We start from the raw sequence: 25856 nt of genomic DNA on the forward strand, positions 1-25856 counted from the left end.
CCCATGACTGTTATTCTCAGAAGGGATCTTACTTCTAAGAGCAAGCGGACTACGTCGGTCTTCCCGCACAGTGCTGCTTCATGCAGTGCTGTTCCTGCTTTTGTCTGGCGGTTGATATCTATTCCGGCCTGCAAGAGGAGTCTGTGGGGGGATTAAGAAAATAATCATAGTGTCACACCCCATGGAAACTGGGCCCCTGGCCCACCAATTCCATGCTGCCCATCAACCACCTGTTTACTCTAACTCTACGTCCATCTCATTTCTTTCTTACCGTATTCCCCATTGACACCCACCCCCCCCCTCCCCAAGATTCTACCACCTCCCTCCACAAGGAGCAAGCAGTGGCCAATTATCCCACCCACCCGCACATCTTTGGGAGGTGCGTGGAAATCAGGGCACCTGGAGGAAACCCACGCAGCCACAGGGGGAACATGCAGACTCCACACAGACAGCATCCGAGTCCAGAATTGAACACGGGTCTCTGTCGCTGTGCCGCATGGAAGTGAAAAGTTTCCAAGTGAATATGTGCTTCAGAACATAAAACAAAAGCAAAATAGGAGCAGGATTCAGTAACGTGGCCCTTGGAAACAGCTCCACCATTCAATTAGATCACATCTGATTGGAGCTTGGCCTCAGCTCTGCCTTCCTGCTTGGTTCCCTTAATCCTTCACTCCCATACACTCCAGAAATCTAGCATAGAAGTAGCATTTCCTGTTTTTATTTCAGACTTCCAGCATTTGCATTTTATTTTTTGACTTCCAATGATCTATCATCGCCTTGACCGTGCTTAATGCTCAAGGACAGAGAACTTCAAAGACCAAGAGTATAAACTCTTCTTCATCTCAGACTTAACTGGGTGTCCCTTGATGCTGGGAATGTGCCCTGGTGCTGGAGTCTCCAGATGGGAAAACATCCCCTCACCATCTACTCTGTCAAGCCCCCTCAGATTCTCATGTGTTAAATTTCAGCTCCTAACCCAATTAAAACAAAAGATTTGTGCAGCATTTTTAAAAGTGAAGTGCATCTGAATTGAAGGCTGCAACGATTTTCTTGGTGACTTCAGGGGAAAGGAAAGATTATCACTGTTGTAACAGTCGGACAGGAAATCATTTCCACCTACTCTTCACATTGTACCAGTCTTCCACAGAAGTCATTTGAGATTAAATTAAATCTTTAAAACAAGTTGAAGCCAAATTGCTAATAGCTGAGAGGAAAGTAGTGATTGACATCAGCTGACAGTGTACTTAATGTCCAAAAGCAGGGAACAAGGCAAAGACACTTTAACAAATCCAGCCAACTCCTTCCATATCCCTTTGATCAGAAGGTACACATGAAACTATCTGTTACCCCTCATGAGGGAATCTAGAACTAGGGGGCATAATCTCTGGTCAAAGTGATGCCCATTTAAGGTAGGGTTGAGGAGGAATTTCTGCTCTCAATGGATTGTGAATCTTTGGAAGTCTCTGCCCCAGAGTAGGTTGAATCATTACATAGTGTCGAGGCCACAATAGATTTTTGGACCTCAAAAAAAAACTTGCAGTTGCTGTAAATCTGAAATAAATTCAGAAAATGCTAGAAATACTCGGCAGGTCAGGCAGCATCTGTGGAAAGAGAAACAGAGTTAATATTCCATGTTGAATACCCTTCATCAGACAGGCCTTTGGATGACAAAGGAATCTTATTTTGTTGAGCATTTTATATACTTTGTATTGGTTGATTGAATTCCTCAAAATATTAAAAGAAAATAGCTGCACGTAATGACAATTCCCAGCAAGTGTGGGAATGATTTGGATAATCCCCCTGTCGATCAAATTTGGTGATACCACAGGCTGTTAAGTGACTGAGATTCATTTTATGCATGCAATTCTTGATAGAATGCAGAACTGGGCTAAGAAGTGGCAGATGGAGTTCAACCCGGATAAGTGTGAAATGATACACTTCGGGAGATCGAATTTGAAGGCAGAATACAAGGTTAATGGCAGGACTCTTAGCAGTGTAGAGGAACCTTGAGGGATCTTGGGGTTCACGTCCATAGATCCCTCAAGGTTGCCACGCAGGTCAATAGGGTTGTTAAGAAGGTCTATGGAGTGCTGGCCTTCATTAATCAGGGTACCGAGTTCAAGAGACGTGAGGTGATGTTGCAGGTCTATAGAACTCGATGTGGCAGCTCTGTAGAACTCTGGTTAGACCACACTGTATTGTGTTCAGTTCTGGTCACCTCATTATAGGAAGGATGTGGATGTGGAAGCTTTAGAGAGGGTGCAGAGGAGATTTACCAGGATGTTGCCTGGACTGGAGAGCATGTCTTATGAAGACAGGTTGAGTGAGCTAGTGCTTTTCCCTTTGGAGAGAAGGAGAATGAGAGGTGATTTGATAGAGGTGTACAAGATGATAAGAGGCATAGATCGAGTGGACAGTCAGAGACTTTTTCCCAGGGTGACAATTGCTAGCTAACACGAGGGGACATAACTTTAAGGTGATTGGAGGAAGACATAAGGGGGATGTCAGGGGTAAGTTTTTTACACAGACAGTGGTGGGTGCGTGGAACGCACTGCCAGCAGAGGTTGTGGGGGCAGATACATTAGAGACATTTAAGAGACTCTTAGACAGGCACATGAATGATAGAAAAATGGAGTGCGATGTGGGAGGGAAGGGTTAGATAGATCTTAGAGCAGGATGTCAGCACAACATTGTGGGCCGAAGGGCCTGCACTGTGCTGTAACATTCTATGTTCTATGTAATTATCCTTCACTCATTGCATTGTTCTGGAAAAATTACTCAGCTTTTATTGGGAGATGTTTCTGGGCTTACATTTTACTCTAATCCCCGCATATTAACATAGAACATAGAACAGTAGAGCACAGTACGGGCCCTTCGGCCCACGATGTTGTGCCGACCTATATAAACACCTACTCCATGATCAATTTAACCATTCCCTCCTACACAACCCATAACCCTCCATTTTTCTTACATCCATGTGCCAATCTAAGCGTCTTTTAAATGTCCCCATTGTATCAGTCTCTACCACCAACCCCGGCAATGCGTTCCAGGCACCCACTACTCTCTGTGTAAAAAACCTACCTCTGACATCTCCCCTAAACTTTCCTCCTCTCACCTTAAGCAGATGTCCTTTGGTATTGGCCACTGCTGCCCTGGGAAAAAGGTGCTGGCTGTCTACTCTATATATACCTCTCATAACCTTATACACCTCTGTCAAGTCACCTCTCATCTTCCGTCGCTCTAAAGAGAAAAACCCTAGCTCGCTCAACACTTCCTCATAAGATATGTTCTCCAATCCAGGCAGCATCCTGGTAAATCTCCTCTGCACCCTCTCTAAAGCTTCCACATCCTTCTTATAATAAGGTGACCAGAACTGAACACAATACTCTATGTGTGGTCTGATCAGAGTTTTATAGAGCTGCAACATCACCTCGCGGTTCTTGAACTCAATCCCCAGACTAATGAAGGCCAGCACACCATACCCCTTCTTAACCACCTGATCAACTTGTGCGGCAACTTTGAGGGATCTATGGACTTAGACCCCAAGATCCCTCTGTTTCTCCACACTGCTAAGAATCCTGCCATTAACCTTGTACTCTGCCTTCAAGTTTGATCTTCCAAAGTGTCTCACTTTTCCAGATTGAACTCCATCTGCCACTTCTCCGCCCAACTCTGCATCCTGTCTAATCCCGTTGTAACCTCTGACAATCTTCTACATTATCTACAACACCTCCAACCTTTGTGTCATCTGCAGACTTACTAACCCACCCCTCCACTTCATCCAAGTCATTTAAAACAAATCATAAAGAGCAGGGGTCCCAGAACAGATCCCTGCAGAACATCACTGGTCACCGACTTCCAGGCAGAATACTCTCCAGCTGCTACCACCCTCTGCCTTCTGTGGACAAGCCAATTCCAAATCCATGCAGCCAAGTCTCCATGGATCCCATGCCTCATGACTTTCTGGATGATCCTACCAGGGGGAACCTTATCAAACGCCTTACTAAAATCCATATACACCACATCCACTGCTCTACCTTCATCAGTTTGAAGGCCAACATATCACATGTTATTGCATTACTGTTTGTGAAACATAGACCAAATGAATTAGGAGCAGAGGGAGGCCACTCGGCCCCTGAAACCTGCTCGGTCATTAAATAAGATCGTGGCTGATCTGATTGTAACCTCAACTCTGCATTCCCCCATCATCCTGCAGTAACGTTTCACACCCTTGCTTTTCAATTATCTATCTCCCTCTACCTTAAAAATAATCAAAGACTCTACTTTCACCACCCTTTGAGGAGGAGAGTTCTAAAGATTCATGAACCTCTGAGAGAAAATCCTTCCCCTTATCTCTGTCTTCAACTGGCAACCCTTACTTTTAAATTGTGACTCTTAGTTCTGGATTCTCCGACAATGGGAACATCCTCTGTACATTAATGCTGTCAAGACCCCTCAAGATGTTGAAATCCCATCTCACTCTTCTAAACTCCAGCAGACGCAAGCCTAGTCTGTCCAACCTTTTCAAGTAGGATAACCTGCCCCTTCCTGGTATCAGTCAAGTGACCTTTCTCTGAACTGCTTCCAACACGCTTACATCTTTACTTACTTAAGGAGACCAAGACTTGGTATGGCAACCGGTCTGCTCAGGACCGCAAGAAACTGCAGAGAGTTGTGGACACAGCCCAGCACATGACGGAAACCAGCCTTCCCTCCATGGACTCTGTCTATACCTCTCGCTGCCTTGGTGAAGCAGCCAGCATGATCAAAGACCCCACCCACCCGGGTCATTCTCTCTTCTCTCCTCTTCCATCAGGCAGAAGATACAGGAGCCTGAGGGCACGTACCACCAGGCTCAAGGACAGTTTCTATCCCAAGGTGATAAGACTATTGAACGGTTCCCTTATATGATGAGATGGACTCTTGACCTCACATTCTACCTTGTTGTGACCTTGCACCTTATTGTCTACCTGCAATGCACTTCCCTGTAGCTGTGACACTTTACTCTGTATCCTGTTATTGTTTTTACCCTGTACTACCTCAATGCACTGTGTAATGAATTGATCTGTATGAACGGTATGCAAGACAAGTTTTTCACTGTACCTCGGTACAAGTGACAATAATCAACCAATACCAATACCAATACCAATATTGTACACAGTAATCCAGGCGTGGTCTCATCAATGTTCTGTGCAACTGAAGCATGACCTCACTATCTTTGTATTCAGTTCCCTGAGCGATAAACGGGAATATGCTGTCAGCTTTCCCAATTACTTGCTGTACCTGTATAGTTGCCTTTTGTGAATCACGCACTCGACACCCAGATCCCTTTATATCTCTGCAATCTCTCACCATTTTAACAACATGCTTCCTTTTTGTGTGTGTAAATCGGCTCCCATATTTCCAACATTATACACTTGAATAAGGCTGCAACGCCCTTTGGGGTGTATCGAAAGGGATGTGGAAACTGCTCTAGAAATTTACGCTTGTTTTCTGCTGCTCACAGGGCATCAGATTGTTCTCCAAATGCAGCCTGCTGCCACCTTGTTAACAGTGCAGCCCATAAACCTGATCCTATCCCCATTAATAAGCATCTCACATTCCATCAATAAATGTTGCTGTGCCAGATGTTTATCAGAAATCCATCACAGCATTCTTAAATTATGTCTCTGGTTATGATTTTACTGCAAATTTTTAGCTGCAATGCATAAAGATGAACTAAAAGCAGTATTTTAACATTTTTGTTTGCTAAAACCATGATTATTTTGTGTCCCATTATTGGTATTGGTATTGGTTTATTATTGTCACTTGTACCGAGGTACAGTGAAAAGCTTGTCTTACAAACCGATCGTACAGGTCAATTCATTACACAGTGCAGTTACATTGAGTCAGTACAGAGTGCATTGATGTAGTACAGGTAAAAACAATAACAGTACAGAGTAAAGTGTCACAGCTACAGTGAAAGTGCTGTGCAATAAGGTGCAAGGTCACAACAAGGTAGATCGTGAGGTCAGAGTCCATCTCATTGTATAAGGGAACTGCTCAATAGTTTTATCACAGTGGGGTTGAAGCTGTCCTTAAGTCTGGTAGTACGTGCCTTCAGGCTCCTGTATCTTCTACCCGATGGAAGAGGAGAGAAGAGAGAATGTCCCGGGTGGGTGGGGTCTTTGATTATGCCGGCTGCTTCACCAAGACAGCGAGAGGTAAAGACAGAGTCCAGATATTGGATATATGTTAAGTAAAGTCATAGAGTCATAGAGTAAATACAACACAGAAACAGGCCCTTCAGCCCAATTCATCCATGCCGACCAAAATGCCCATCTAAGCTAGTCCCATTTGCCCACGTTTGGCCCATATCCCTCAAAACCTTTCCTATCCATGTACCTGTCCAAATGTTGTTATTGTACCTGCCTCACTTGTACATTTCCATTTTATTGTACATTTCCTCTGGCAGCTCGTTCCATATACGCACCACCCTCTGCGTGAAGAAGTAACCCCTCTGGTCCCTTTTTAAATCTCTCCCCTCTCACCTTAAACCTGTGTCCTCTAGTTTTTGATTCCATTTCCCTGGGAAAAAGACTGCGCTTTCAACCTATCTATGCCCCTCATGATCTTATACACCTGGAGAAAGTCACTCCTCAGTCCCCTATGATCCAAGGAATAAACTACAATCCTGCCCAACCTCCCCCTATAACTCAGGGCCCCAAGTCCTGGCAACATTCTTTGCATTCTTTTCAGCTTAATGATATCCTTCCTATAACCAAAACTGGACACAATACTCCAGCTGGGGCCAAACGCTGGGAACTGGGACTAACTTAGATGGGAATCTTGGTCGACAATGAAAGGCCTGTTCCAGTGCTGTATTACCCTTTGACTCTACGACATGGTCACAGAGAGAACGTACAAACTCCACACAGTCGGCACCGAAGGTCAGGATTGAACCTGGGTTGCAGGAGCTGTGATGTGGGCAGAACTCCCTGCTGTACCACTGTGTCACTTCAAAAACTTGGGGACTGTGAGCTGTGAGGCCCATCTCATACTCGATTGTGAATGCATTACACGTATAGTGCACATATAGTACCGCAGGGACACCAGTCTGTTCCAATGGCCCATCATTGCCACCCTGTAAATAGGGCAAATCAGAACTTCCAGGGGACAAGACATTATGAAGACTTCTACTAGGAGTTGCTCAGCCCACATTCACACCTTCAAGAACTTGGAGAAACAGGGTAAGGCACATGGGCCAGAACAGACCCACATGTATTGTCTCTGCTCACTGATCCCCTGCTCCCTGTTGTTAGTGCATTCCAAGTAATCACTCTCAATATTACAGTTCTGTTTCATCAGATTAATGCAATTCTCATCTCCCGATAGCTTGGCAGTACTCAAAACTGAAGCACTGGCCTGTTACCAAGAGGAGGTATTATATAGATGTTGCTGCTGGAGTCAAAGCTAGATATGGAACCAATGATTTTTCAATTACTCGTCAACATTTCTTCCACTGAGCACACACCACTTAGAGTGAGATCCCTTCTAGCAAGGAGATCAAGTGTAGCTGTAGTTTCCAAAGTAGAAGTTACATGGAAACTCTGTGTGTGAGTGTGTGTTTCTGTTTGTGTGCATTTCTGTGTGTGTTTGTGTGTGTGCATTTCTGTGTGTGTGTGTGTATGTGTTTCTGTTTGTGTGTATTTGTCTGTGTGTGTGCATTTCTGTGTGTGTGTTTGTCTGTGTGTGTGTGTGTTTCTGTCTGTGTGCATTTCTGTGTGTGTGTGTTTCTGTCTGTGTGCATTTCTGTGTGTGTGTCTGCGTGTGTGTCAGTGTATGTGTGTTCACCTCCCGGCCTATTTCCACTCTTCCCTCCCCCGTCTCCCGCTCACCTCTCCTCACCTAGATCCACCTATCACCTGCCAGCCCTTCCCCACACCTTCACTCTGGCCATCTCCCCTCTACTCTTTCAGTCCAAATGAAGGGCCTCGAACCAAAATGCCGACTGTCCATTTCCCTCTGCAGATTCCTCCTGCATCTTGTTTGTTGCTATGTTTCTGTTTGTGTATGTGTCTGCATGTGCCTGTGTGTATGCGTGTTTCTGTGTGTGTTCCTGTCTGTGTGTTCATGTGAGCATGTGTATGAGACAAGCAAGCTAAGTGTACAAGGTATGTGTCAATCGCTATCAATAATTTGCTGACAGTGCTTTTATTTGGAGTTTAAAGCTTTAAGATTAAGATATTTTTATTAGTCACATGTTCATCAAAACAAACAGTGAAATGCATCTTTGCATAGAGTGTTCTGGGGGCAGTCCGCAAGTGTCGCCATGCTTCTGGCGCCAACATAGCATGCCTACAACTTCCTAACCCGTACGTCTTTGGAAAGTGGGAGGAAGACAGAGCACCCGGAGGAAACCCACGCAGACACGGGGAGAATGAACAAACTCCTTACAGACAGCGGCCGGAATTGAACCCAGGTAGCTGGCGCTGTAATAGCGTTACACTAACTGCTACACTACTCTCTTAACTTGAGCACTTGTGCAACAGCAAGAAGGGCTGATCACCTCCCTGCTCCCCACCTCACCCCCTTGTTTAAAGGGACCATTCACATCTTCCAGGTTAGTTGCGACCTGAGTTCTTCTGTTTGCGATCCCATTATTGTTTGCAGCTCTCTAGAATGCAGAAGGGAGTGGTGCAGTAGGTGCTAACCTAAGGCACGTGCAGAAACCAGGTACTCTGAGACATGGGTACCTTATCCGGCACTCACCTTGAAGTACAAAGTTACAGAGACTGTGGAGAGGGCACGCAGAACAGGATAAGCTGGTGCAAGAAGGAGCAGGAGAGGTAGAAGGGCTCTTGGCAGGATGCCTTGTCCGCTGACTGTGTTCTGAGAATAGATTTTGCTCCCTCAACCTCAGCAAGAACCTTCTGTGAAATGGAGACACAAGAGACTGCAGATGCTGGAATCTGGAGCCGGGTTTCAATCTAAAATGTCGACAATTCCTTTCCTCCCACAAATGCTGCTCGACCCGCTGAGTTCCTCCAGCAGATTGTTTGTTGCTCCTTTGGTGAAGTGTCTGTAGGTGCAGTCAGAACGTGGAACTAGCTACCGCAGTGGGTGGTGAAACAAATACACTGAAGAGGAGCCTGCATTCATGAGGGAGAGGTGTACATAGGGCTACACTGGGAGGAGGCTGGAGGGGAACATAATTGAGTTAAGCATGGGCTGCTTGGGTTGAATGGAAAAGAAAGTCCTCAGTGAAATCTGTCCCTTGTTGCAACCATAACTACAGTCTTGAAGCAGGGCAAGGACTGCAATGCCAATGCCTTCAAGGAGACTGAGGTATAAACCTTTCAGGTTGGAGATAGTTGCAACATCTTGAAGTTTGTTCCTCACCATTGCATGAGAGAGGTCACTAATACTCTCTATTAAAAGAGAACATAAAACATAGAACACTACAGCACAGTACAGGCCCTTCGGCCCACAATGTTGTGCCGACATTTTATCCTGCTCTAAGATCTATCTAACTCTTCCCTCCCACATAGCCCTCCACTTTTCTACCATTCATGTGTCTATCTAAGAGTCTCTTAAATGTCCCTAATGTATCTGCCCCCACAACCTCTGCTGGCACTGCGTTCCGTGCACCCACCACTCTCTGAGTAAAAAACTTAACCCTGACATCCCCCTTATATCTTCCTCCAATCACCTTAAACGTATGTCCCCTTGTGTTAGCCATTGTCGCCCTGGGAAAAAGTATCTGACTGTCCACTCGGTCTATGCCTCTTATCATCTTGTACACCCCTATCAAGTCACCTCTCATCCTCCTTCTCTCCAAAGAAAAATGCCCTAGCTCACTCAACCTATCTTCATAAGACACGCTCTCCAATCCAGGCAGCATCCTAGTAAATCTCCTCTGCACCCTCTCTAAAGCTTCCACATCTTTCCTATAATGAGGTGACCAGAACTGAACACAAATCTCCAAGAGTGGTCTAACCAGAGTTACCTCGCAGCTCTTGAACTCAATACCCCCACTAATGAAGGCCAACACACCATACGCCTTCTGAACAACCCTATTGACCTGCGTGGCAACCTTGAAGGACCTATGGAGACCATTTTTCACTCACCTACAGGGGAGAGCAAGTGGGACTACATGGTGCAGGATGGCATTGAGTGCAGGTACATTGCTATCTGGCCACCACATCAACTCTACTCTTTATCAGAACTGAACTGAAATTCATCCATCTCAGATGGCAATGAGGAGGGGTACAGGAGTGAGATAGATCGGTTGGCTGAGTGGTGTCGCAACAACAACCTCACACTCAACGTCAGCACAACCAAGGAATTGATTGTGGACTTCAGGAAGGGAAAGTTGGGAGAACACACACCAGGCCTCACTGAGGGGTCAGCGGTGGAAAGGGTGAGCAGCCTCAAGGTCCTGGGCGTCAACATCTCAGAGGATCTATCCTGGGCCCAACACATTGATGCAATCACAATGAAGACACGCCAGTGGTTCAACTCTTGTTAGGAGTTTGAGGAGATTTGGTATGTCGGCAAAGACTCTTGCAAATTTCTGTAGATATATGGTAGAGAGCTCCAATGCACAGGATTGCAAGAGGCTGCAGAGGGTTGTAGACTCAGCCAGCTCAACCCTCCCCACCATCGAGAACGTCTTCAAGAGGTGGTGCCTCAAGAAGGCAGCATCCATCACTAAGGGTCCTCACCATCCGGGACATGCCCTCTTCTCGTTACTACCATCGGGGTTGAGGTACAGGAGCCTGAAGACCCACACTCAGTGATTTAGGAACAGCTTCTTCCCCTCCGCCATCAGATTTCTGAATGATCCATGAACCCATGAGCACCACCTCATTATTCCTTTGTTTTGCACTATTTATTTATTTTGTAATTTATAGTAATTTTATGTCTTTGCATTCTGTTTTTCCTTTTTACTACCTTGATATGCTTACGTATGGATTGAACTGTCTTGATGGCACGCAAACAAAGCTTTTCACACTATCTTGGTACATGTGACAATAGTAAACCAATTCCAATTGGACCTTTATGTCCATGTTGGCTCAGTGTAAGAGCAACCTAGTAATCCCTCCCACTCATCTTCTGTGCCTTGACATCATATTTGAGTGATTGTTGTTACCTTGGGATGGTTTACTGCAACAAAAGCAGCAGCAAAAACTTGCGTTTACATGAGAGAAACAAAGGACTGCAGATGCTGGAATCTAGATGAAAAACACGATGATGCTAGAGGAACTCAGCAGGCCAGGCAGCATCCGTGGGGAAAAGCAGGCGGTCAACATTTTGGGTCAGGACCTTTCATCAGGACTGAAGATAGGAAAAGGGGAAGCCCAATGTATAGGAGGGAAAAGCAGAGCAGTGATAGGTGGACATAAGAGGGGAGGCGGGGTGGGCACAGGGTGGTGATAGGTAGATGCAGGTAAGAGATAGTGATGGGCAGGTGGGGGGGAGGAGGGGAGAGCAGATCCAATGGGGGATGGGTCAAAGGTAAGGAGAGAAAGGAGAAAAAGTAGAAGAAAAGAGGCTAGGAAAGGGAAGAAGAGAAGAAGAGAAGAAGCGTGGTGGGTGGGGGTTTGTGGGGAAGCGGGGTGGGGATTACCTAAAGTGGGAGAATTCAATATTCATGCCGTTAGGCTGCAAGGTTCCAAGATGGAAAATGAGGTGCTGTTCCTCCAGTTTGCACTTGGAATTCTCCTGGCAGTGGAGGAGGCCGAGGACTGAGTTATCAGTGATAGTGTGGGAGGGGGAGTTGAAGTGACTGGCAACGGGGAGATGCAGATCGCGGCTACGGACAGAGCGCAGGTGTTCTGCGAAACGGTCACCTAGTCTGCGTTTGGTCTCACCAATGTAGCGAAGGCCACACTTGGAGCACTGAATGCAGTAGATGATATTAAGGGAGGTGCAGGTGAATCTCTGTCTCACCTGAAAGGACTGTTTGGGTCCCTGGATGGAGGTGATGGAGGTGGTGTAGGGGCAGGTGTTGCACATATGGCGGGGGCAGTGGAAAGTTCCCGGGGTGGGAGCGGGATGGGTGGGAGGGGAGGAGTGAACCAGGGAGTCGTGGAGAGAGCAGTCGCTGTGAAAGGCAGAAAGGAGTGGGGAGGGGAAGATATGCTTGGCGGTGGGGTCCCATTGGAGATGGCGGAAGTGGCGGAGAATGATATGTTGGATACGTAGGCTGGTGGGATGAAATGTGAGGACAAGGGGGACCCTATCCCTGTTGGGTCTGGGAGGGGTGGGGGTGAGAGCGGAGGTGCAGGAAATGGCAGAGATGTGGGTGTGAGCTCTCTTGACCACAGTTGGGGGGAAGCCACGGTTAGAAAAGAAGTTGGACATCTTGGATGTCCTGGAGTGGAAAGCATCATGGGAGCAGATGTGGCAGAGGCGGAGAAATTGAGAGAAAGGGATAACATCCTTGCAAGAGACAGGGTGGGGGGAGATGTAATCGAGGTAGCTGTGGGCGTCAGTGGATTTGTAGAAGATGTCAGTGGATAAGGAATCTCCTAAGAGATTCCTGAGAAACTTGCATTTATATGTTGCCTTTAATATTATAAAACATCCCAAAATGCTTCATGGGGGTGGTATTAGATCAGAAGTCAGATCAAGCTGCATAAGATATCCGGGCAGTGACAAAATGTTTGATTAAAGAGGGAAGTTTTATGGAGCATTTCAATGGGTCAAGATTGAACTAAGTAGCTGCATTAGTGGAGGAAATAAACTCAGGGAAACAGAAAGGTTTCGGGCTGCAACGACAGAGCTTAGGGAGCTGGTGACACAGCCACCAGTGGCGGAGGGGTTTACAATAGGGGACGCACATGAGACCTCACTCAGAGGAGTTGGCTAACACTGGCCTACAGACATAGCGAGGGGTAATGTCATGGAACCAGATGAAAACCAGCTGTAGAATTTTAAAACTGAGGTGCTTCTTAACTGGGAGTAAGTGTAAGTCAGCAAGCACAGCGAGGGTGGGTGAATGGGACTCAATAAGAGCTAGGATAGAGGCAGCGGTTTTGTACGAGCTTATATTACACAGGATACACTACGGGAGAACAACCAGGCTCTATATAAATGCAAGTTGATGTTGAGTTTTATGCAAAAATGGCACTGCAGCATTTCCAGATAATGGCCCTGTTATTTCATCAGAATGGAGTTCACACTGATTAATTCTCACTGAGACATAGCCTAATTCTGATGAAGGGTCTTGACCCAAAACGTCGACTTACACCTTTTGCCTCCACAGATGCTGCTTGACCCATTGAGTTCTTCTAGCGCACTGTTTTTGTTTTAGATTCCAGCATTTGCAGTCTCGTTTGTCTTCACTAAGACTAAGACTAAGACTTCACTAAGACCTTCACTCCTACAGTTTTGTACTGTGTCTCTAGGGGGCAATACAGACCCAGTGTTTTAAGGACAGCATTGGACCTTCTCCAGATTCTGTAAGTACAACTACATCAATGTGATGACACATGCATGGCGAGAGAAGGAGATTTATTATTGCAGGAGTCTGGTTAATACACAGATCACTCAGAACCTGCTCTTTTCATTTTACATTGGACCTGTTTTGAATAACTATGGTAATCTTGCTACATGCATGGAGTGTGGCTATCTGCCATCCTTGGCAAGTGATATTAAGTGAATATTGGTCAGGTCCGTTCACTTTGACCTGCCTTGATTGAGCCCTTGACTCTCTCATTTCTGACTCATAAAGTCATGGACATAGCTGCCAGTCCAGAGGTCTGGGAAAATGACCTCTGCTGGTGTCCTGGTGCAGAACTGAGGGAGGTATCATTCTCCAATGGGTTATTAAACAGAGGACCCATCTGCCTTCTCAGGTGGATGTGAGAGATCAGATGGCTCTTCTTCAAAGAATAACTACGCAGTTAGGTAAGAGGAATCGAAAGGCAGATTATTATCTAAATGGAAAATGACTGCAAATGAGTGAAGTACAGGTGTTCTTGTGTATAGAGTCATAGAGTTATACAACACAGAAACAGGCCCTTCAGCCCAGCTGGTCCATCCTAACCAAGATACCCATCCAAGCTAGTCCTATTTGCCCGTGCTTGGCCCGTAACCTTCTAAACCTATCCTGTCCATGTACCTGTCCGACTGTCTTTTAAAAGTTGTTATTGTACCTGCCTCAGCCACTTCCTCTGGTAGCTCATTCCACACACGGACCAACCCCTGTGTAAAAAAGTTGCTCCTCAAGTTCCTGTTGCGTGAATTGTGAAACATTAGCAGGCAAGAGCAGCAAGTAGTTAAGAGGGCAAGCGGCAGATCGACCTTTATTTCAAAGGGGTTGGAGTTTAGAGATAAGGAAGCTTTGTTGTAGCTGTACAGGATCTTGGTGAGAACTGAGCACAGTTTTGATCCACCTACTTAAGAAAGCAAAAAGTATCATTGGAGGCAGTCCAATCAAGAGAGGCCAAACATGTTGGGTCTGTGTTCTTGGGAGCTTAGGAAAATGAGGGTTGATCTTATTGAAACATAGGTCCAAAAGGAGCATGACAGGTTAGATGTCAAGATGTTTCCACCAACTGGAGAGTCTTTTAAAGTTAAGGGGACTGGTCATGTAAAAAGGTGGTAGGTAGAAATTTCTTGAATTCTCCGCTTTAGAGAGTTGTGGAAGTTAGCTCATTGCAAGTATTTAAAATGGAGGTTGATTAACTTTTGAAAGATTGGGGGATTGAAGGCAGTGGGGAACTGGCAGAGAGAAGGAGTTGAGGCGTGGGATAGATCAGCCACGATCATATTGAATGGTGGGACTGGCTTAAGGGGCCAAGTGGCCTCCTCCTGATCAAACTCCCTTGTGTTGTTATGTTCGATGGAGTTATTCGCAGAATCCTGGCTTGTATTTATCTCTCAGTCAGAGTCACTGAATCAGATCACCAGGTCACAATCATGATTATGTTTGCGGGAGCTTGCTGTGCACAAGGTTGGGTGTTGCGTCTCCTACATTCCAGCAGTTACCACCGTTCAAAAGTATCCCACAGGTTGTGACCACTTGTGAAAGGGACTATGGAAGCCAACTCTTTCTCTTATTTCTAGAAGGGAAGAGGTGGTCACCATTTATTCCTCAACCAACGTCAGTGCCTAGTCACCAGCTCGTCACTGTCTACCCACAACAGGCATCCCTCCAAGGCATAGAAGGCGAAAGACTAAACGCAGGTAGACGGGACTTGTATAGATAAGTAGAATGGTGGGCTGGACATGATGGGCTGAAGGACCAGTCTCTGTGCTGTGACTCTAGGACAATAAGCAAGGGGTTTCTGGTTGTTCTGGGAATGTAAAGGTGCCTGTTTAAGAACAGTCCTTCTCTGTGCCATGCAGTTACCATGGTGAGGTCAATGGGTTGAATCTTACACCAAGTTGAAGATAATTATCAAATTTGTATTAGAAGACCTAGCTCAAAAGGAAAACGAAGCATCTTAATTGGACACTGGCCAGAATACTAAAGCTGGTTGCCATGGAAACAGCCCATTGTGTTCCACTGTAATATTAATTGTGCTCCAGCGGGCGCTTAATGAAGGTACAAAATGCTCCTCAGTTTGCGGACAATATTTGTACAGTTGGGGGAATTCTTCTCTCGGGCGAGGGTGGGGGTGGGAGGTGAAGATTTCTGACAATAAACTGAAGAGGGTGCGATCAGTTCCCATGCTCCGAAGGCACAGGACACCCAGGGGTTCTGGCCTGGTGCAATTTTCAGGCTAATGGCTGGATGTTATTCACTATCGTGTTAGTCATATGATGAACAAAGACCTCTGTTATTTAATTCAAGGTCATCGACTAAAAGGCACAGAAGCTTCAACAGTACATTTTAGATAACGAATCTGTGACTCTTTCCTTGTACTTGGACTGGAGTTTCGCAGGCACAATTGAAAGAAGAGATTTCATTCTTCAAAAATGTGTACTCTGAAAGCGAGACTTGCATTTCTTTAGTACCTTTCAACATACCAAAGAGCACTATGCAGCCAGATAAATATTTTGAAATGTAGTCACCGTTGTCACATGGGAAATAGGGTTATATGGCACAAAACAGGCTCTTCAGCCTCTTGAGTTCACATGAACCATCATTAATCCTACACAAATCCCACTTTATTTTCCCCACGTTCAACTATCTTCACTTTCTTCCACTCATCTACAGGCCAGGGACAAGTTACAGTGGCCAACTAACCTACCAACCAGCACGTCTTTGGAACATGGGAGGAAACTGGAGCATCTGGAGAAAACCCAAACCCACGAGGTGGCAGGGAGAACGTGCAAACTCCATATAAACAGCAGCCCGGGTCAGGATTGAACCTGGGTCACTGAAGCTGTGGGACTGCGGGGTTACTAGCTACATCATTGTGCTACTCACACAAAGACAAATTTGGGCTCCCACAAATGTCAAAAAGCACAATGACTAGATTAATTGTTCAGTGATACTGGTTGAAGGATAAATATCGGCAGGGAGGAACCCTCTGCTTCTCTTGAAGTAGCCTCATGGGGTCTTTTGCATCCAACTGGACGAGCAGACAGGACTTACTTGTGATATCAATCAAAAGAGACCATCTCCAACAATGCAGGGGAGGAAATCTGCCATCCCTACCCAGCCTGGTCTTTATGTGATTTCAGACCCCTCCAATCCAGTTGACTCTGAAATGGCTTCTTAAACCAGTCTCTTCAAGGCATGATGGGGAATAAATGCAGGCCATGCAACTTGTCAAGAAGAAATGAATAAGTTAAAAAGTATTTTTTGATGTTGTTTTGGGGTTACACTCTGTAACTCTTAGCCTTTGTGAAAACTGTAAGTGGCACCAGACATTTATACCTAGCATTCAGGAGTACACCAAAACGTGGTACACAGGATGTGCTTGCTGGAGTTATGTAGGATCACAGCACTGGGGAATGAGCTTCCATTGTAATGGAAGCAATTCCACCTTAGAGGAGTAAATGGGGTAGTTCGAGACTTAGGGGCAAGGGTGAAGCAAAGAGGAGTGGCCACATTTGGAGGGGAACGTCCCACACCTAGTCCATAACCTTCAAAAGGATCTCAGTGAAGAGTAAATTTGGGTCTTTGGAATGGTTTCCTGAATGTTGACCTCAATGGCAGAATGCCAATGAGAGGAACAGCACCTCATATTCCGCCCGGGTAGTCTCCAACCTGGTGGCAGGAATATTGAATTCTCAAACTTCGGGTAACCGCTTCCCCTCGTCCTTTTCCCCTTCCTCCTCCTGATCCCACCAGCCCCATCACCCTCTCTCTTTCCCCCACCCTCTCCCTCTGCCCATTGCCCATGCACTCCTCCCACTGGTTCCCCTCACCACCCCCCTCCCGAGAATCCATGGTCCACCCTCCTCTCCTATCAGATTCCATCATCTTCAGCCCTTTGTCACTTCCACCTATCACCTCCCAGCTTCTGACACCATTCCTACTCTCCTCCCTCCCTCACCTGCCTATCACCCCCTCTCGCCTGGACCCACCTATCACCTGCCAGCTCTTGCTCCACTCCTTCCCTCCACCTTTTTATACCGGCTACCTCCCCTCCATCTTTCAGTCCAGATGAAGGGTCTCAATCCGAAACGTCGACTGTCCATTTCCCTCCATAGATGCTCCCTGAACCATTGAGTTTCTCCAACGTCTTGTGTGTTGCTCCAGATTCCAGCATCTGTGTCACCTCAATGCTTATCCCTCGCTTCTACCCCATATATTCCTGCATCTGTCTCTCCAATCCCCACGCTTTTATGTATATCAATGATTACAACGAATACATTGACACCATCAGGCAGTAATCAGTTGAAATATTAATTGGACAAGTTCTACATTGAGTTCGACATTAGGGTTCAGTACTGAAAGTGGAAATACCCCAGTGTTTTCACATTATAGAACACCTGGGTCTGGGTTTTTTTCTGCTGTGGTGTGTTGACATATTCTTTTATAATGGGTTATCTGTAATACAGGAAGCCAGGTTAATGGATCCAGGAATTGCATTCAATTGCAAATCTGTTATTAACATCATCTATGCACCTCAGGACCCAGGCACAGTCTGTCATTCTGGATGGAAGCATTGTCTTATAATACTGCTGCAATGGAGTAATTAAAATTTATCAGAGAAGAAGGAACTGAATTAACATCCAGTCTCTCAATTAAAAAAGCCCAAATATTTAGCAACATACTTAATTAAAATCTCAGCTGGACAGGACACAGAAGTACAATGACTACAAGAACAGGTCAGAGGCTGGGTATCCATTGGTGAGTGACTCAGCTCCTGACATCCCAGAGACTTTCCGCCATCAACAAGGCACAAATCAGGAGCACGATTTGTCCACTTGCCTGAGTGAGCGCAGTTCCTGCAACTCTCAAGGATTTCAATATCATTCAGGATAAGGCAGGCCACTTGATTGGGGCCTCCCCATTCATTCCCTCCACCACTGATGCACAGTGGCTGCAGTGTGCACCGTCTACTGCTACTTGTCAAGGCTACTCCAGCAGCAGCTCCCAAATCCGTGACCTGTCCCGCTAAGGGTCAGTGTGGCAGGGGAATGGGAACACACCACCTCCAGTTTCCAGTCCATATCCTACTTCATCTGACTTGGGAATATATCACTGATCCATCATTGTCACTGGGTCCAAATCCTGGAACTCCCTGTGCAACAGCATTGTGCGAGCACCATTACGGGAGGGACTACAACAGCTCAAGAGAACAGTTCATTCCCACTGCCTCAAGGGCAAGTAGGGATGGGCAATAAATGCTGGCCTCACTGCAATGGATAATGAATAAGTAAAAGGAGCACTAAGTGCTGTTTTAGGAAAAGTGAAACTCTTACTGAAGCTGGCCAATTGATCAGTAGCTAAGGGGAAGGAGGGAGAATATTGTATGTTTAAAACCAAGGAATGTCCAGTACTTTCCTACAGTCTGCAGTTTTCAGCTTGGATCTGGGAGCATGACATCACTTTCTCCTCCGTCCCCATTTGCTTAATGCTATTTCCACACCATTGTGCACACAAGGACAAACTTACAATGGGAACATTACCGTATTTACCTCTGTTGTCGTTGCGGGAGAAAAGACTGCAGCTCTCATAATTAACCTAACCTTTCCCAAAATGTGAACGATGGTAATATGTGTGAGTGATTACTATTTATGGAACTGAATTAGCTTCCACAGCGTAATAATGACCAGGATTCATGGTAAATTAGACCAGCAGGCGGAGTGGAACAGATTGGTGCAAAAGCTGTTCACATTGTGTCATCTTGGTCCCAATGTTGTCCAAATGCTGCAGCGCTTAACAAACAGTTTTGGTTGGGTTGTTAAACCGAGGATTTGTCTGCCTTTTCACGTGGATGTAATAGGTCCCATGGAACAGCTTAGAATAAGCTCAGTTCTCCCAGGATCCAGTGTCGATGTCTAGACTTGAATCAATATCACAGAAAAAAATCCGGTGCATATCCTGCAGTGACTGCACTTGTTGCAGTTGGCTCCTTTCATCCTCTCCTAGCCAATCAGAGCCAGCAAATCACCAGGGGTTAGTGACTCCTCTTTCCTCTCAGTTGTGGATCACTCCCAGTGATGTTGTCCAAGGATATATCCTTGACAATCTTTTATTACTCATCCATTGTACGTCCACGTTGATTTAGAGTGTGATGGAACTATTCAGAAAGGTCTTTAGATATTAAGGGAGATGGGGTTATTGCAAGGAAGTGGTGCTAAGGAAAGAGTCATTAAGTCATAGAAACTGGCCCTTCAGCCCACCAATCCTGTGCCAACCATCAAGCACACATTAATCCACTAATCCTACCCTAGCTCATATTAATTTTCCTTCATTTCCATCAACTCCCCCCAGAGTCTACCACTCACCATCACACAAGGGACAATTTACAGCGGCCAGTTAACCTACCAACCTGCACAGCTTTCAGATGTGGGAGGAAACCAGAGCACTCTAGGGAAATCTGCATGGTCACAGGGAGAACGTGCAAACTCCGCATAGACAGCACCAGAGGTCAGGATCGAACCCGGGTCTCTGGAGCTGTGAGGCAGCAGCTCCATCAGCTCTGCATCTCTGCTGCCCTTAAGAGATCAGTTATGATCTTATTGAGTGCTGCAGCAGGCATGAGGAGATGAATTGGCAACTCCTGCTTCTATTTCTGATGTTTTTACATGAAAATGCAGGAAGATATGAACTGGGAGAATAGCACCATCATGTTCATCATTTTCAGAGTCTTTGTCTCAAACCTAGTGATAAATGGAATGTGTTATTCCTTGCGGGCAGAGAACTCAAGGACTTTCTTTCTTCCTGACTCATTTTGTTTCACCCCAAGACCTCTCCTCTCCAGCCTTTCTTTATCCCCATTCAGCTACGAATGAAGCAGCCTGAATCACATGATTTTCCTTCTTGTGAGGGTTTATGTTCTGGTTACCTCTGCCCTCGCCACCTCCCCCTTTACTCTAAACAGGACCAAAGCCAACTATCTTGTGCAGAATCAGGCTTTAAGTTAAAATATCCATGTCTTAAATATTTTAAAACAGCAAATTGTAACATCACAAGAGCAGGCACAGTAGTGTAGCAGTTAGCGTAACGCTATTACAGCGCCAGTGGCCCAGGTTCAATTCCGGCTGCTGTCTGTAAGGAGTTTGTACGTTCTCCCCGTGTCTGCGTGGGTTTCCTCCGGGTGCTCCGGTTTCCTCCCACATTCCAAAGACGTACAGGTTAGGAAGTTGTGGGCATGCTGTGTTGGCGCCGGAAGTGTGGCGAGACTTGTGGGCTGCCCCAGAACACTCTGCGCAAAGGTGCATTTCACTGTGTGTTTCGATGTACATGTGACTAATAAAGATATCTTACCTTATCTTAAATATACAGTAAATGGTAGTACCCTTGGGAGAAATGATGTACAGAAGGATCTTGGGGTGCAAGTCCATAGTTCCCCGAAAATAGCAACACAAGTAGATAGAAGACACAAGAGACTGCAGATGCTGGAATCTGGATCAACAAACAAGATGCTGGAGGAACTCAGCAGGGCAGGCAGCATCTGTGGAGAGAAATGGACAGTCGATGTTTCGGGTCAAGTCCCTTCACCTGGACTGACCCAACCTGAAACACCGACTGTCCATTTCCCTCCACAGATGCTGCCTGACCCGCTGAGTTCCCTCAGCAGCTTGTTTGTTACACAAGTAGATAGGATGGTCAAGAAGGTGTATGGCATACTTGCCTTCAGTGGTTGGGGTGTTGAGTATAAAAGTCAGGATATATGGGAAAGGAAGGGAATAGTATGTTTTCGTGATTTATTCATTGATAACTGTTTTTCATCTTTTGAACAACTAACAGATACAATTTGTCTAGATCACACTTTTTTCTATATTTGCAGATTAGAAATTTTTTAAAAGCTACTATACCCTCTTTTCTGACACCTTACTAAACTGAAATTACGGAAAAAATTTTAGGTCTTAATCCTTATCAGAAGGGCTTGATAGCAATAATCTATGATTTAATTATGAAAATACATCCAGAATCACTGGACAAAGTTAAGAATGATTGGGAAAGCGAACTCCAGACATCTTTACCTACAGAGACATGGAAGAAAATTCTTTATTTAGTTAATACATCTTCAATGTGTGCCAGACACCCTTTGATACAGTTTAAGGTAGTCCACAGGACCCATATGTCCAAAGATAAGCTAGTCTGTTTTTATCATCATATAAATCCTATATGTGACAGACGTAAATCGAATGTGGCTTCTCTGACACATATGTTTTGGTCCTGTCCTCTTTTGGAAAAATATTGGAAAGACATTTTTAATATTATCTCAACTGTATTCAATATTGATTTACAACATCACCCTATCACTGCAATTTTTGGATTACCAAGGATAGATTCTGGCCACTTATCTGCTTCTGCTTATTGTATCATTGCCTTTGTTACATCAATGGTCAAACGATCCATTTTGCTTAAATGGAAGGATCCAATACCCCCTACTACTTTTCAATGGTTCTCTCAAACTATATCACGTTTAAACTTGGAAAAAATTAGGAGTGGTACTGTTGATCCTTCACTTAAATTTGAAGATATTTGGAGTCCATTTATTCAATATTTTCACATGATGTAGATCCCCTTTCAATAACTTTTCAGTTTAGAGGAACGGAGTTGACGACATAATATTGCTCTGTTTCTACTGAGAAATTTTAGTCCAGTCTTTTTTTTTGTTTTTTTTTTTGAAATGTATCTGTCTAGTTTGGTTTGATATATTGTCTATATTTTTTTCTTACTGATTTGGGGATTTTTTTTTCTTTCTTTTCTTTTATATTCATAATAAATCTTTTTCTTTCCTTTCTTTTATCTTATTTTCATTTACTAAGAGATCGTGGGATCTACAGATTTTTTTAATATTTTACTGTTCTTTATGATTATCTATGCCATGATTGTTCTCCTGATCTCTGTGTATTACATGTACAAGCATTGATGTTATATATTAATCTGTATTAATTTGCAAACTACTAAAAAGATTGAAAAAGAAAAGAAAGAAAAAGAAAGAAAGGTCAGGAAGTCATGTTGCAGCTGTATAAAGCTTTGGTTAGGCTACACCTGGAGCATTGTGTGCAGTTCTGGTTGCCCCATTACAGGAAGGATGTGGAGGCTTTGGAGTGGGTGCAGACGAGAGTCACCAGGATGTTGCCTTAATTAGAGATTAAATTGGTTTCAGGGTCGGCAGAGACACTGTGGGTCGAAGGGCCTGTTCCCGTGCTGTACTATATTCTATGTTCTAACATCTATACATGATTCCAATGGGAAGGACGAATGGTCCCTTACAAGTCAAAGAAGTCAGTGTTTACACTGCTATCCACAGAAACACTGACTTCTTTGACTTGTAAGGGACCATTCATTGCTTTGATGCATGAAACTGATTTTGCATTTCTAAACCATTCTTCTCCACATCCAAAGCATTTTATAACTGGGGAAATTCTTCTGAAATATGCTCGCTGTTGTAATGTAGCCAATTCATGTACATCAAGCTCCCACAAAGAGTAACCCAGCAATGAACAGTGTTTTAGAGATGTCGTGCAAAGTAAGTATTGGCCAGAACACTGAGAGAGCTTCCTGGCTCTCCTTCAGAGTAACACCTTGGCATCTCTTACGTCCACCTGAGAAGGTAGACAGGATCTCGAATTAATATCTGGATTAAGATTACCTCCGACACTGCAGCATCTCTGATGGTAGAGCACTGAAGTGTCTGCTTAGACTTTTGTGTTCAGGTTTCTGAGGAGAGATTTGAACCCACCACCTTTTGACTCAGAGTACAGCCTCCCACCCGTTCAGCTAAGGTGTTTATTGGGTAGCAATTTCTTTTAGATTAAAGAAAGGGAAAGAACAATGAGGTTTGTGATTAGAGGTTGATTCACAACATCTGGATATTTAAATAGCAGAGAATGCTGACGGTAATCTCATTGAGCAAGAAATGAACAGGAAGATTTTAAGCAGCTGTTACCTCTTAGAATGTGGAGGGGTTACACATGTCAACCAGGACTAGCTATAAAAATGAAAAAAAAACAGCATCGATACAGTGAGTAGCTGCAGTCTTTTCCCCATGGCAGGGGAGTCCAAAACTAGAAGGCATAGGTTTAAAGTGAGAGGGGAAAAATTTTAAAGGGACCTGAGGGGCAACCTTTTTACACAGAGGGTGGTGGGTATATGGAACGAGCTGCCAGAGGAGGTGGTAGAGGTGGGTACAATTATGATATTTAAAAGACATTTGGACAGGTTCATGGCAGGCATGGTAGTGTAGTGGTTAGTGCAACGCTTTGCAGTGCCAGTGCCTAGGGTTCAAGTCCGGCCGCTGTCTGTAGGGAGTTTGTACATTCTCCCCGTGACTGCGTGGGTTTCCTCTGGGTGCTCCGGTTTCCTCCCACATTCCAAAGACGTAAGGGTTAGGAAGTTGTGGGCGTGCTATGTTGGCGCTGGAAGCGTGGCGACACCTGCGGGCTGCCCCCAGAACACTCTGCGCAAAAGATGTATTTCACTGTGTGTTTCGATGTACACGTGACTAATAAAGATAATAAAGATATCATATCTTATAAGAAAGGTACAGAGGGATATAGGCCAAATGCAGGCAAATGCGACTAGCTCAGGTTGGTAACTTGGTCGGCATGGACAAGTTGGGCTGAAGGGCCTGTTTCTGTGCTGTATAGCTCTATGACTCTTAACTGTTGTATGCATTTCTATTGGCTGTGGCTCTGCCCTCCTGGGTCCAAATCCCAGTCCAAGGCCTTGTGCTCAAAGCTCTAGCCTGACATGCCCAGGACTGTGCCAAGGGAGGTACTGACTGCTGCACAGTTAGAGGTACTGACTTCCAAATAAAATGCAAAGTGCTTCACTCAATTCCTCTCTCACACTTCTAAACTAAGCCTGGTCTATTCAACCTTTTCTCAGAAGGCATTCTCCTATTTCCAGGCATCAGTCTGGTAAATTTATCTTGTCATTTACAAATTGATATCTGTGGGCGCTTACTATGGCTGTCCTGTCTCCTCCATCAGAAATCTGACCACAATAAAAGTTTGTAATTAGTTGTAAAGTGCTTTGGAATGTCTTGAGCTTGTGAAAGATGCTGAATAAATGTAAATCTTGCTTTTTTGGTTATACTGGGTGAATCGTAAAGTCTTTTAAGTTTGTGGATGTTTGAATTATCCCAAAAACTTGCAGCTGGACTTTTCAGGGATCAGTCAACAGTTCAGGCAGCCTGTTTTTGATCATATTTAATCTTCCCTCCACTGAATCCATCTTCAGTTGAACAGCCAATTCTCCATCTAACTTATAAAATGACTCTGCCAAATTCACGAATCACTCTGTGTCAGCATTCGATTTTTTAAAAAAATCCTCTTTGAAACTGTCTCAAAATTGAAAGGACAACAATGAGAGCCATTTAGCTTTGTATATTGCTTTTCACATAGCAAAACATTCCAAGGTGCTTTGCAGGAGCATTAGCAAGAAAAAAAAATGACCCTGAGCCAATGAGTATTTAAAAGCTCAGTCAAAGATTTAGCTTTTAAGCAGTACCTTGGAGAAGGAGAGAGAAGTGGACAGTGTTAGGGAGGGGACCATACAGCTTGTGCAGGAAAAGTAAATGACTGCAGATTATGGAAACCTGAAATCAAACCAGAAATCCTCAGGTGATAGAAGGTCATGGACTTGACCCCCTCACTGATGCTGCCTGACCTGCTGAGTGTTTCCAGCATTTTCTGTTTTTATGCATCTTGTGCATTCTGCTTCACGTTGTCAGGTCCCGCGTGAGCAATAGAAATGGAGCTAGGAAAGACGACAGTGTTCCTTCACCCCTGGATATCTGTGCACCCTTACCTCTTTTGGAGATCCAGGTCCTAGTCTCTGAAAGAACGCCTCATGATCTTTTACCCTCATCTCAGAAGGCAGATAGAGCCTCAGTTTGACTTGTTAACTGAAAGCCGGCACATCCAACTGTGCAGAGCTCTCTTAGTGCTGCAGAGGACCACCAACCTTCAGTTTTGCCCTCAAGTCTTTATCATGGGACTTGGATGCACAAGGAATAAGAATGGGGCCCAGATTGCAAAGCAGTCTTTCTCCCCCAACACATAATATTCACCAAATACAAATCATTTATGCAAAAGAACACATTCAGTGCCTATTGCGAGACTTTCTAAGCCTGAAACATAAGTGGGAGAAAGATCTGTCGTCCTGACTATCCAATTCCTGCTCCCTTGGTGATTCTGGTCTACATTTTCTCCTCGTAGAGTTGCACGACCAAAAAAATTTATAGGTTTTCCAGTACAAGCACCTCACATTAGGGACATTACACATTGACCATGTATTCAGCCACTTATGGAGCACTAATCATTTGGTAAAATAT

General features: G+C 44.8%; 1 protein-coding gene across 3 annotated transcripts in view; it reads right to left on the reverse strand.

Annotated features, from left to right (window-relative positions):
* Positions 1-25856, reverse strand: part of caskin1 (CASK interacting protein 1) — a 563705-nt gene that overhangs the window by 111827 nt on the left and 426022 nt on the right. For all 3 annotated transcript variants that reach the window (XM_052021715.1, XM_052021714.1, XM_052021713.1), the window contains exon 7: positions 33-141. In XM_052021715.1, coding sequence (XP_051877675.1) covers positions 33-141 — 109 coding nt within the window. The remainder of the gene's footprint in view (positions 1-32; positions 142-25856) is intronic.

The sequence above is a fragment of the Pristis pectinata genome, chromosome 8 (assembly GCF_009764475.1).
Source record: "Pristis pectinata isolate sPriPec2 chromosome 8, sPriPec2.1.pri, whole genome shotgun sequence".
In the NCBI taxonomy this organism is placed as follows: domain Eukaryota; kingdom Metazoa; phylum Chordata; class Chondrichthyes; order Rhinopristiformes; family Pristidae; genus Pristis; species Pristis pectinata.